Source organism: Rousettus aegyptiacus, unplaced genomic scaffold (genome assembly GCF_014176215.1).
Source record: "Rousettus aegyptiacus isolate mRouAeg1 unplaced genomic scaffold, mRouAeg1.p scaffold_m13_p_7, whole genome shotgun sequence".
Lineage (NCBI taxonomy): Eukaryota > Metazoa > Chordata > Mammalia > Chiroptera > Pteropodidae > Rousettus > Rousettus aegyptiacus.
The window spans coordinates 47,916,145-47,929,829 of record NW_023416310.1 but is presented as its reverse complement, the minus strand read 5'-3'; the positions used below and the strand labels follow the sequence as shown (position 1 = coordinate 47,929,829).

Here is a 13,685-nt window from a genome sequence, read left to right as displayed (position 1 = left end):
AAGAAGGTAAAAAAAGAAATGGCAAATAGAAAAAATAGGCAAAAAAAAGGCTAGGACAATTCTGAAAAGAATAATTCAAAATTATAAATACATATAATAATTTAGTATACCATAAAAGTGACATTTCAAATTAGTGGGACAGATTCATCAATAAGTTGCGATTCATATATGTTGGAGTATAAGTAATTTTCTTGGAAGGGGCCACAACATGGCAAAAATAGTGTCTCTAAGGATGGAGGGAAACAAGTGGCCGGGGAACTTGGGGAAGAGAATGAATTTCCATTGAATACTATTTTATATGCTTCTAATGTTCTACTGTGTGAATCTATTACCTCCAAAGTCTGACTAGTTGAGTTCAAACCCCAGCTCTCCCAATTGCTAGATTTTAATCTTGAGCAAATATTTGACACTTTTCAAGCCTATCTCCTTATCCGTGAAATGTGTAATTTAGCCTGGTGCTGCCTGGCACAGAATCAACTCTCAATAAATGTAAATTACTCATGGAAACAACTCAAACATCCTTCAACTGTTGAATGAATAAACAAATGTGGCAGATCCATATGATTGATTATTACAGTCATAAAAATGAAGCACTGACACATGCTACAACATGAACTTTGAAAATATGACACTGAAAGAAGCCAGGCACAAAGGTCACATATTGTATTATTTTACATATATTAAATGTCCAGAAAAGGCACAACCATAGAGACAGAAGGCAGATTAGTGCTTGCCAGGGACTGGAGAGAGAAGGGTGCAAGGAGTGACTGCTAATGGTTAACGGGGTTTCTTTTTGGGTTGATAAAAATGTTATGTGTTAGATCATGATGATAGTTGCACAAGCTTGTGATTGTACTAAATGCCACTGAATTCATAATTTCAAAAGACAAATTTTATGGTACATAAATTAAATCTCAATAAAAAATAAATTAAAAAATTTTCTCATGGTGAGGATCTCCATGTCTCCCCTTCCTCTACTCCATTCCCTTCTATGCCCACCCACCCCCTCTTTCCCCAATCCCTTGCTTCCTCCAGCGGCCCACAGGCGGTCTTCTCAAGGGGAGACCTTTGAACTGGTGTCTGCGTCCTGTGGGCTGTTTTAGCAGCAGCCCAGTGCGCATGCGCGCCCAGTGCTCTCAACCAGTGGACGTGGACGCTAACAGCGGGTTTTTCTCGTGGGCTTCAGTTGATGGCGGTATTTAGAAAAGGTGACACGCGCGGGGCGGTTGATGGAGGGGAACTTGGTCGGCCCCTCAAATTAATATGTAGGCCTCTTCTAAAGTTTGATCTCATTTACCTGTAACCTCTGGATGCTGTGCTCTGAAAGCTACGTTGGCCCCCTACAGACACTGGCAAATATTGAGGATTTGGGGAGGCATATAAGCTTCAAATTGAGGCTTTGCTCCACCACATGCAATGTTACCTCAGTCCATTGCTGAACCTCACTCGTGGCATAGTGATACTGGCCTTGCATGTTGTGAAGGTTAACTGAAGTACTACTGCATTAGTGGGCCTGTTGCATAGGTGTTGAGTAAATGATCATTTAGATCCCATGCCTGTTCTGGGTGGGCCTCCTGCTGTAGCAGTTCACATGACTGGGACCCTGTTAGCAGATTCCCCAGGAATAACTCTGAGCCCTTTCCACTCATCTGATTCCCCTGATTTGTACACACCTTCCCCAACGACAATTATACATGGAAAAGGCAACCCAAACCTTTTGGAAATATGTCCTGAATCTGTTTTCTAAAATACCTGTTTGGTGGTTGTGAGACATAAGGCTTGCTTCCACGAGAGACTTTACATTTCTCCTGGCCAACCTAGACTCATCTTCTGCCATGTTCACTCCATTCAAATGGAGTGAACCCTAATCTCAGACCCCGCTGCTTCTGCCATTTTCTCCATTCTTGCTTCTTTTTTTAAACCTAGAAGATCTCTCCACTTTTGGCCCTGGACCAAATTTCTTCCTCTGTTCTCAATTCTTATCGCCTTTCCCTCATTCTCTCATCAAACTTCCAATTCTTTCTCATACAACATTTAATCCCATCCTTACCAAAGAAAAACCACAGTTAATAGCTTTTCAAAACTCAAAAGGCTACTTTATTACTCATCTATTAATTCTATTACATTTATTTTAGTTTTATTATTTTAAAATATATCAGAATAAATAGAGAAATTATATCTATCTATGGAAAAACAGCTGGTTTCCAAAGGAGCAACAACAATCCTAGCACTTTATATTGCATAGCCATAGTATCGAGCAATTTCCATATCTTTTTCCCTCTCAATGAAAAACTGCACTTTCCCCAAAGAGGTGTATTTGGCAGCATTCTCACGCTCTTGTTGAGCCTTCCTTTTCATGGCCTCCCGCTCTGGCCTTTGCTCTTTTGTGATGGGCTTTGACATTACTGGCTCAGGAACATTCGGTTTCCTCCATGGAATTGGTTGGAAGCCGAAGTCTTGGATTAGATATTGGGTTTGAGGCTTAGGTGGAGACTGGACCTTGGTCGTAGCAGTGGGAACAGGCTCCCGCTGGAGAGAAGTGCAAGATGATGTTTTGTAGGGCACAGGCCTAGAAGCAGCAGACTGAGGGACAGTAGGCCAGGTAGGGTTTGTCAAACCTGGTCGAGTTGGGTTGGTCAAAATTGGCCGAGATGGTCTGGCAGGACCTGTTAAAGATGCGGGAGCTGGCCGGGATGAATTGACTGCACTAGGTTGAGATGTGTTAGTAGAACCAGGCCTGGCATTATAAGCCACAGCAGGCCGATGCGATGCCAGAGACTGTGGCCTGCGAGAAACGGGTCGAGCCTGAGGCTTGTCCAAGGTTGGAAAAGGCAAAGGTACCAACTTCACCTTCCCAGGAGGTGGCAGCTCATACTGGGATGGAGATGAACATTCATTTTCAGAACTGCCATCTGGTTTCTGGGGTTTGACTTGAGTTTTCTCAGGACCTTTGGACTCACATGGGGTATCCAGCCATCGTTTAATAGCAGGGGATGGCTGAGGGCCTTTGGAGTTGCTTGAATTTCCCAGGGCCCAGGAGGAAGAGAGTCCTGTTTTCTTATCACTCTTCTTCCCCAGTGCATGAAAAACCTGCACAGACTCCAGCATGTGCATGCCTAGGCAGCTTCGAGGCTTTTTGAAGGTCTCTTGACTCAGCTCAGGTTGATTTTTTTTCCGCTTCATCTTGGGAATGGTTGGCTTCTCTTCGGCTTTGACTTTGTTCCCTGACTGCTTACTTTCTTCGGCTTTCTTAGAGTTGTTTTCTCTTGTCTTTTTGGTCTTTTCCTGCCCATGGTTCTTAGTTTTGCTAATCCTGCTGGATGCAGCTTTCTGAGGTTTGCTGTTAGAATGCTTGGTCATATTCACAGGAGCCTTGTCACTGGCTGCAGCATTGCAAATAACCATGTCTCCTCCTAACAGGCACTGTGGGTTCTTAGCCTGGATTTTGGCCTTGGGAGCACCACTGATGGGCTCAGAGGCTTTATGTTTGTTCTTTCTAGCTTGATCAGAGGGAGCCTTTATGACACTTGACTTTTCCTGCACCTGGTTCAATTTGATAGCTCTGCTGTCTTTGGCTTTGATCACCTTGGGACTTTTGGATTGATCAAGGTCATTCAAGGAATTGAAGAGTTGGGGAAGGTGAATATCCTCCACCAGTGTAGTAATGTCTGCAAAATCATCACTAGATTCAATCCCATTTTCAAGTGTCCCTTGGTCCTTAAGACTCAGGCTATTCTTTCCCAGATCAGCATTTTCAGAACCAGGTAGCTCTTCTTGGCCAAGGGGATCAATGCAGGCCAGGAGCTGGTGAATATCAGGGATTGCTAAAGGGAGCAGTGGGGGATCGTGGTTTTCTGTTGGAATCTGGTAGGCATCCAGAGGCTTTGAAAGTTTAATTTTAATATCCAAATTCTTATTCTCTTTTTGTTCCTGGCTTGGAGCTGGAGGCAGTGCCAAGAGATTGTTAGAACTCTGGACTGGAGCTACCATTGAAATATCCCCAAGCTCAGGTGGTGGGTTACTCTCAAGTATCTGGATATTTCTGCTACTGCAGGACTTGGGCAATTCTGGAGTTTGTGATAGACAAAATGTTTGGCTTGGAGGTTGCAATCCCAGGGACGTCTCCATCCCCAGGGACGTTTCCATCACTACAAAGGAACCAAGGGAGAAGTCAGTCCCTGGTAAGATGCTCCCCTTATCAACAATGCAGCAATCATGCACCTTCTGACAATGGGAAGGGCATTTCTACCACCTCTTTCTAAGGATCATGGACAGAGCCCTGTGCTAAAATATAGGAAGAACTGTTCTAGTTCTTACTGGTGAGCATTTATGTCATTGTTTCTTGATTTCTTTGTATTTCACAGGGTTTTTATACATCAAATAAAAAATAAAAGTGATTTCTAAAATGTTTTAGAAGCTTAGCCTTCTCATATGGAATCTTTCAATTCTTTCCACTTTCCTGAGAGAATTAAGAATGCTTCACACCATAAACTAGGAGAGGGAATGGAGCTCTTCCTGATGAAACGTATAAGCAAGGACAGATTCTCGGCCTGCTTGCTTTGGGCAAGAGCTTGGAACATGATGTCCCGTTGTAAATTAAGCGAGTGAGGGAAAGTTAGACTGGCGCTATCACAATGAGAATTCTGAAATGCCTTCCAAAGAGGCTAAAGCAATAGATCAGAGAAGGAAGTTCATTACCGTGTGGTAGTGCAATGGGACTGATCGGGTAGGACAGTGAAGTATTGTATCCCATAGTATGCTCTTGGGGTTCTCATATAAGTAGCATACATGGCCATTGCAATGTCCCACTTTCCCACCTCTGTTAGGTGTTCTTATATACAGTCTGAAAGTGGAGAGCACTGAGTGAGGGCAGTGGTTATTGAAATCTCAGGACTTAAATTCTACCTATCTGTGGACTCGCCACTTCCCTGCTGCAGATCTGCCCTATTTTTGAAGGGTGACCATACTTCTCTCCCTTTTTGCTGTTTGTACTCACCTTGAAAACTTGTCTCTGTGATGGGCTGAGCAGACACAGAGTAATAGATTCCAGAGGCGGAGCCTGGTGGTAGGACATTTGTGGGCTGAACCTCTTTCAGTACCATGACCATTTCTGGTTGAGGGGCGGAAGCCCTACTCCCTGTGTATGATGTGGAGCCGCAGGGTTGCAGGCAGGGCCCAAGTTCTCCAGTTAGTAGAGGCTCCAGTGTGCCTTGATTATAGTAATATACCTGACTTCCTTCCTGGTAGGGAAGTGACAGGCTATGTCCCTGATTTGGAATCTGAGATGGTGTCCCCTGAACAAGACTGGCAGAAAGGGATGGATACAGAGGGACCATGTTATTGGCATCTGAAGTTTTATCATATGGGGATGCCATAGACATGGAAGAAACAGCTGTGTCCTGATCAATAACAGTTACAGTGAAGTCTCCAAGTGATGACGACTTCTTTTCAGTGCCCCTTGTGATATCCCATTCAAAAATCCCTGGATAGGTAGCAGCTGAAGTGGAGATCTGGCTCTGACCAGTAACTCCAGACAACATAGTTGTGCTACAATGTTGGTAAAGGTAGGCACTACCCATGAGTGGCTGAAAAGAAGTGCCAGAGGCTGATGGCAGTAGCCATGCTGAATTGACAGCTGGAGCAGAGACTCTGGAGAAATTGCAGACACTTCCTGTTAGAGATGTCGCGTTGCTCACTACAGGAAGAGAAAGCTGCAGAGAATTTGAAGTTCCAAGTAAAGGTGTATTTTGGAAATTCTCTGTAGGGAACAAGAGGGTGATGAAAAAAATCAATAGGCTTGATAAACTCTTACTATATTTGAGGAGTAGCATTATCTTAAGGTTGTTACTATCAGGAAGCCTCTAATACTAATACTCACTGAAAAAGCAAAAATCAAACAGTTTATGGTGGTCGTAAGTATTACCCTAGAATTCACAGTTTGCTGCTCTTTTATATTAACTGTCTGTGCTCCCATCTTTGGCACGAATGTGCAGAAGACCCAAGTGGTATGGTTCATACATGGTTTTCTAGGCTAGAAGCAAATGCTCCCTGCCCTATCTTTTCCTTGAGGCTGCACTAGTATTGACTTATGTGCAACTTTCTAGAATTGAAACATTTTAGACCCAGGAGTCTTCAGAGAACCTCTGCTCTAACATTCTCATTTTATAAGTGAGGAAACTGAGGCTCAGAGAGGTCAGATAGACTTGTTTAGGTTCTCCCATTATGTTAGCACCATCACCAGGTTATATAACCTAAGCATCCTGACTTCCTTGCTAGGACTCTGCTCTGAGCATTATACTGCCCCAAACTGGGAGCAATAGAACTTCTAAATAGGGTGTGTGTGTGTGTGTGTGTGTGTGTGTGTGTGTGTGTGTTGTTTTTGCCCATTAGAAAACAGTACAGCTATTACCACTGTAATTTTCAGTGTCTCATTTTGCTTATGCAGTTTACATGCTGTTCCCTAGAATTCACACATAGCTCACTCCAGTCGATAAATTTAAAGGATCATTCTTACCCTCTTCCAGCCTGGTTTCTGATCCTACCTCAAAATGACTATCAGAGAGCGAGTTTCTCAAGAAGTTCTTTTTGAGAGAAAAATGTTATTTAAACTCTTTGAGCTTTAGGTTACTCATCTATAAAGTGGTTATAATAACAATAACTAATAATTCATACATGAATAAGTGATATATTGGATATAATCTATATGAAAAAAATGTAATAAAGTCTAGAAAAACAAAGAAAAATCTTGAAAAATGTATCAGAATGAAAAAGGAATGTAGAGATAATGAAAACTGGGGTATGTAGCAAGCATCAAAGCATAATAAACTTACTAATAAGTGAAGTTCTGTATCATACATGCAATATTATAAAAGTGAACATTACATACTCTTAGTGAATACTGTTAACCAAAAAACAGCCCACAAAAGATTATGATTTTGAATGAATTCCTAGACATTACATGCAGAGAAGATATATCAGGAAAATTACATAACAAGCAGCAAAATGCAATAAATGTAAATGGATAGGTAGCCCCAATGTGCATAGACAAATATTTTGGTAAAAATTAGTACAAAGCAGAGAGTCAAATAAGTGGCAAGAAATTCCATCTTTGTGCTCATTCATGTTTTTCTGAATGTTACCCAGCAAGTAACATATTAAGCCTAGTAGAAATATATATATTTCAATTAACATAACCACATAATAAACAGAAAAGAACACATAAAAAGTAACATTAAGATTTTTATATTTATCTTAAAACCTAGATTATAATCATCTTCAACATCAAGAAAGTGTCATCTCCAAAGTCTTAAAAAGATCATTGCTAGAATCCAAATTTAAAAAATTAATGTAGGAAAACCCAGAGGACGCCACAAAGTTGTTTTTATTTATTTATTTATTTATTTATTTATTTATTTATTTATTTATCTATCTATCTATCTATCTATCTATTTATTTATTTATTTATTTATTTTTAGGTGAGGCAACCCCTGGTTGACCTCATAGATTATAAGGACCTTGTCATCTTACATTACAATCTCTTATTATTATTATTTTTTAAAATTTTTATGCCTACAGCACCTGGTCTTCGTAGGTGGTCCCCTATCCAAGTACTAACCAGGCTCAACCCTGCTTAGCTTCTGAGATCAGACGGGATCGAGCTTGTTCAGGGTGGCATGGCTGTAGCAAAATTGTTTTTAGATAAATGTGAAATTAGAGATGTGGGGCTTGACTTTTCCTTTTTCTTTTTAGGTAGCTAAAAATCTAAAAAGAGATGATGGCTGTTGGTTAATATGCTCTCTGTGTTAGGAAGAAAATAACTATAAAGATGAAAGCAGCTTTGACTTGGAACTTGTAGTAACACAAAGGAATTAGTCCTTCTTTTTCAATGTAGGATATATAATTTAAAAAAAACCTTAATTTTATTTTTAATAGGCAAAATATCTACCTAGTTTAAAAATCAGAATAAAATGAAACGCTAGAAATTCTGTTTCTTCCAGTCTCCTAGATAACTACCTTTATTAGTTTCTTGTATATGGAAGCATCGTTTCTAAAATATATTTCTAAAATGTTTATATTTAAAACTGCCATCTGTGTTCAGAGTGGCAACGGAAAAACACAAACAGAAACTGAATATGACTTCTTTGATAAGATACTTTACTAGTGATACCCTATTCTGGCCTTACTTTCCTTTTAGTTGATTAATGTAAGCATTTACTAAAATCAACATTATTTTACCCTGCTCTGATCAGATTTCACCCTATGCTCTTTCTGCTTTAATTTAAAATCTTTAGTTCCCTTCAACATTCCATCATCCCAAACTACCTCTTTTGTTCTTGAGAGCTCCTCCATGCTCTCCCTCTTCATTCTTATATTTTTCACTCCCTCATTCTTATATTTTCTCCTCCCTCTTGGTTCCAGGTGGGCTGTGCTGATGAAAACAATCCTAAACTTCCTTACTTTTTAATACTTGCCCCCTTACAGCCCAGCACTCTCCATCCTCTTTCCCTATTTTCTCTTTTCAACTTCAAGACAGGTGAATATTACTTTTTGAATAGAACTTAATTTAAAATACTAAAGTTGAAATATTAGTGGTGGGAGACTATTACACATGAGATATCATGTACATATTGCTGGTTTTCTACGTCACCCTAAGTTTTCTCTGTTTCTGTTGAAACATTCTCAAGAAGTCTTTGATTTCACTTTCTATATGGGTGTCTTTTAAGACTTAATATTAGAAAAGAAAGGGATTAGAGGTAACAACCAATCTAATATCCTAATATAACAGATGAGGAAAAAACAGATTTTTGTAAGAGAGTCGATGACTTGTCCAAAGTCACACAGCTAGTAAATGTCAAAATCAAAACTGAAATTAGATCTCCAGATTTCTAGTTTAATACTTTCTGCCATTATTCTATGTTATTTTGACTCTACTGCTATATTTAAGGACAAAAAAAAATCTAATGAAAAACTTTAAAAACTTTCTTTTCTTACCTGACATGGTCAGAGAAGAAGAAGCAACATCAATTGTAGATACAAGGGATGATGGGATGATACTAGAGGATGTCTGAGTGGCTGAAGCCAAAGTGCGCATGTGTCCAGTAAGAAGGTCACTGGTCACACTGGCCACTGGTCACTTGCGATGATCCAATTTTATTTACAGACAGCTCCATGGAAACTCCAAGCTTCTACCAGGTGGGGGTAGGTTTGGTGGGAGAATGATGTCACAAAGCAGGCAGTTTAAAGGTATGACAGAACCAATAGGGAGGTCAGATTCCCAACAAGAAGACACGATTGGGTAGAGGGAGTGGTAGGGAGTTAAACCACACCTAACTGGCTAGGCTCCAGGGATGGATGTGATAGTCTAAAAGACAGATATGATAGTCTCACTTTCTCCAGGCTGTTATGTTAGGGAAATAATTTCAATGTTTCTTATGGGCATTCATCAATATAATTAACTAGTAGTTGCTTATGTTCTCTATATTATACTTTATAACATATATATTTATAATTATACATACTGTTAATTAATAGAGAGGAAGGAAAGGGACATCTAGGTTGCACAATTAGAGTTGTTCTGATATCCTATCATCCCATCTGATTAGTGAATTTACTGTAGCTGTAAAGGAGCAAAGGAAGGGATTAAGGAGCTTTTGTAACTTGGTTAAAGAGTAGGGAGAAGTTTGTTGAGTGCATCTTGTGGAAAATGATGTGGTCCAAAGCTCTGTTCTTTCAGTTTGTTTTTGAATTCTACCTTCTTTGGGCTGGGCTAAGCTGGGCTGGGTTGGGTCAAATCGAACTTGCATCATTCTTCTGCTCTCCTTTTTTCCTCTTCTTCATTATAGACATTGTTTCTGAGACAAGCTTGGATTTTGCATTCTTACATTTATGGATCTTACTTCCTGTCATCTTCCAGCAGCAGGGGTCTTCTTTTCAGTGCCTGATGTTTCCAAAAATGAACTCTGCCCATTAGAAGCAAATACCAGAGAGCTAGGAGACACAGCTGATTGCAATTTTTTCCTTTTCCAGCCTTTGGTTGCAATTCTTTTGCCCATAATTTGCTACCTCTGGTTCCTTGGGCGTCAAAGGTATCCTGCCATCCTGCTTTTTTGTATGTGAAAAGCATTCACAATACTTCCCTTTTTCTTTCTCACATAGGTTTATCCAGTGTGGCAGTTATTGTAGTCTTCTTCCCCTTTGCAAACGGCCACTGTAGAATCTTAGGACTCTAGAATTCTCTGTCTGCTCATGCTTGGGTTAAAGGCCAGAAAAAATGAAGAGGAGAATAGTTAGAGAAAGAAGAGGACATTCATGGAGAATAGGGAACAGGCAAGGTGAAAGGGTACAATTAAAAAGAGATTCATGTGGATTTTTTGGTTTCTGTGAGAAACAAGCTGACACATTTTGGTTTCATTTTGTTTTAACGGAATAGAAAATTTAATATATATATATTTAATGTAAATACATATTTATATTTACGTAGCTAAATAGTGTAGCAATTGTCACAAAGTCTGTACACCTAAGAGAATGATCTTAAATATATTTTTCACTTTGTTTTTTTGTCATATTATCTCACTTACATCATTTTTTGGTATGTTTGTGGAATATAGATTGTTTTTATGCTCTGTATCAATGCTCTGGTTTTATCTACATGTTATTTTTCCTTGTATTTTTAAATACTCCAACATTGTAAGACATGGTGCATATATTTCTTTTTCTTTTAAATTTTATTTTATTATTAGTTTCAAATATACAGTGCACTGGTTAGACATTTATATAGTTTATAAAATGATCCCCCTAATTGCTCTTTCTCTTCTCTGGCTCTACACATGGCCATTACAGTAATGCTGACTGCATTCCCTATACAGTGCTCCTCATTCCCATGACCATCTACCAACTACTAATTTGTACTTCTTTAATCCTTCACCCCTTTCTCCTAGCACCCCCCAATCCCATCCCCTCTGGCCATCACTGGATTGTCCTCTATATTTGTGAGTCTGTTTTTGATTAGTTTGTTATTTTTGTTCCTTAGAGTCCGCATGTAAGTGAACTCATATGGTATTTATCTTTCTCTGTTTGACTTATTTCACTCAGCATAATAAACTTTAGGTCCATCCATGCCATTGCAAATGGTAGGAATTCATTGTTAATGGCTGAGTAATATTCCATTGTATATAAGAACCATAACTTCTTTATCCAACTATTTATGGACATTTTGGTTTTTCCCATATCTTGGCTATTGTAAATTGTGCTGCCATGAACATAGGGATGTGTAGATTTTTATGAATTATTGTTTTGTTTCGGGGTTTTTTTTTTTTTGATAAATACCCAGAAGTGCAATTGCTAGGTCAAAAGGTATATCCACTTTTAAGTTTTTGAGAAACCTCCATACTATTTTCCACAGTGGCTGTACCAATTTGCAATCCCACCGACAGTGTATGAGGGTTCCCTTTTCTCCACATCCTTGTCAAACACTTGTCGTTCTTTAATCTATTGATGATAACCATTCTGACAGTGGTGAGGTGTTAGCTCATCGCGGTTTTAATTTGCATTTCTCTGGTGATTATCGACCTTGAGTATCTTTTCATACGTCTATTAGCCATCTGTATTTCCTCTTTGGAGAAATATCTGTTTGGGTCTTACCACTTTTTAATTGGATCATTTTTCTTTGTTGTTGTTGAGTTGTATGAGTTCTTTATATATTTTGGATTTTTAACCTCTTATCAGATGTATCATAAGTGAATATCTTCTTCCATTCATCAGTTGTCTTTTTGTGTCGTTGACAGTTTCTTTTTCTGTGCAAAAACTTTTTAGTTTGATATAGTCTCATTTGTTTATTTTTTCTTTTGTTTCCCTTGCCCAAGGAGATATGTCCAAAAATTAATTACTAGTAGCAATATCAGAGAGATTACTGCCTATGTTTTCTTCTAGAAGTTTTATGGTTTCAGGTCTTACATTTAAGTCTTTAATCCATATTGAGTCTATTCTTGTATAAGGTGTAAGAAGGTGGTCCAGTTTCTTTTCTTTTTGCATACATGCATGTGTTTCTTTTGATGACTGTTTATTCTGAAGCATCACGAACTAACTTGACCTGATGGATTTTTGTGAAGAAACTTAAAAAGGGGTCTGTAACAGAAACATTGTGGTGAGTTACTCTGTACACTCAAGCATAAGGAACAGCTGTCTGCAATCAGCCCGAGTTGGTGTGGATGGCCTCTGTTTTTCTTCACCTAGTTAGTGCTTTTCTCAATAACCACTCTTGTGGCTGAGTTAGGGAGTAAGCTGGTTTGGGGGAGGAAATCCATGGATCTAGTCATTTTTCTTGGTGATAAGCTTTTAAGAGCGCCTAATTGATTTGCCTGGGGATTTTTCCAGTGCCGATGAGTAGGAAGTGTGTGATACAAGATGCTAAGAGCCCACAAGAGAATAGCTCATAGATAGGCTCTCCAAAGAGATTTATTTTGTTTATAGGCCTATTTTTTCCTATTATGATACATGAGTTTTTTCACTGATGGAGATGATGCTTATCTGAGAAGAAACTGTGAAGGGTGTTATTAGTGTAAATGTATAGTTTAAATATATAAATTTTTTCAAGGTTTCCCCCTAAGCTTCATACCTCAGATAGCTAACTTCCATGATGCTAGCATATAACATGAGTTAAATATCTACAAGCCAGATCAGTCTTTTTTCTATGTTCTAACGGAAATCAAGGGAATCCATAGCTATTGCAGGTTAGGATGGTTGGGATAAGACTGGGAGAAATATGGTAAGACAAATTCTGGGAGCAGTAAAATGTTTACATGTTAAAATATTCAGTTCTAACGTTCAATTCTATTTAGGCAAAGCCCGAGTTAGGCCTTTTCTGGTTCTCAGCCTCTATAACTATCTTCTCTCTGCAGTTCCACCTATTTAACTTTAGCTTGCAGGATCAGCATCATCTTAACCTCTAAAAGAATCTCAAGGGTAGGAGGAAGAACCTAAAGAACTGTAGTCCAATACTCTGGAACTTAGCATCAAGCCCTGTCCTGACCTAAAGCCTTATCGTTATAGTTAGGTTAGTGTCTTATCCTATAGACCCACTTCCTGCATTTTGTTCCCACCCCAAGCTTCTGTCTTTTAGCAAATTTGAAATGTAAGACAAATATAACTTTTTAAATTTCTGATAGATTTATGTCACATTTTGTATATTGTTATGTATATTGTAGATATTTGTACTATATATATATATATATATATATATATTTTACCACTACATACCTACTGGATGATTTTTTTTTTTACAAATTTAAAAGAATATTTTATGATGTAGCACTGAATTTGTGCCTAATTGTAAGTTTGCAAAATGTGCCTTGCAAACTTATGTCTTTACTTTCTCCAAATAGCAATTTACTAATATTGACCCATTTTTAATTGTTTTCAGAACTATAAATGCTTGTATATCTAAAATTGGTTGTAATACAACTGTCCCAGAAATGTAAAACATAGTGTTCTTTCTACCCATTTGTTCACATTTATTCATTCATTCATTCAGTAACTCTGACCTTTCTGACCCTCCATTTACTCAGCTCAAATGGTTGTGAAGATTACTAACAGTATAGGTAAGATACTTTCAGAAATTAGAAGCTGAGAAGTAAAAAAACCCACACATACGAAAACATTTGCTATTATAATTATATACAGTTTAATCT

General features: G+C 38.5%; 1 protein-coding gene and 1 pseudogene across 1 annotated transcript; both read right to left on the bottom strand.

Moving 5' to 3' along the window:
• Positions 1-2,232: 2,232 nt before the first annotated feature.
• CUNH2orf78 (chromosome unknown C2orf78 homolog) lies at positions 2,233-9,091 on the bottom strand. Its single transcript, XM_016130558.2, has 3 exons — positions 8,992-9,091; positions 4,997-5,758; positions 2,233-4,148 (listed from the first exon to the last, which is right to left on the bottom strand). Exons 1-3 carry the CDS (start codon positions 9,089-9,091, stop codon positions 2,233-2,235), a joined length of 2,778 nt encoding a protein of 925 aa, XP_015986044.2.
• Positions 7,567-7,685, bottom strand: LOC118606072 (annotated as a pseudogene).
• Positions 9,092-13,685: the final 4,594 nt, after the last annotated feature.

What these genes read in the sequence shown, in the direction of transcription:
- CUNH2orf78 (XM_016130558.2), bottom strand. Translation starts at nt 9,091, where the DNA reads ATGCGCACTTTGGCTTCAGCCACTCAGACATCCTCTAGTATCATCCCA. An exon ending in TTCTTCTCTGACCATGTCAG is followed by an intron (nt 5,759 to 8,991) that starts GTAAGAAAAGAA and finishes TGTTCCCTACAG; the next exon opens with AGAATTTCCAAAATACACCT. An exon ending in CACAGAGACAAGTTTTCAAG is followed by an intron (nt 4,149 to 4,996) that starts GTGAGTACAAAC and finishes GTTCCTTTGTAG; the next exon opens with TGATGGAAACGTCCCTGGGG.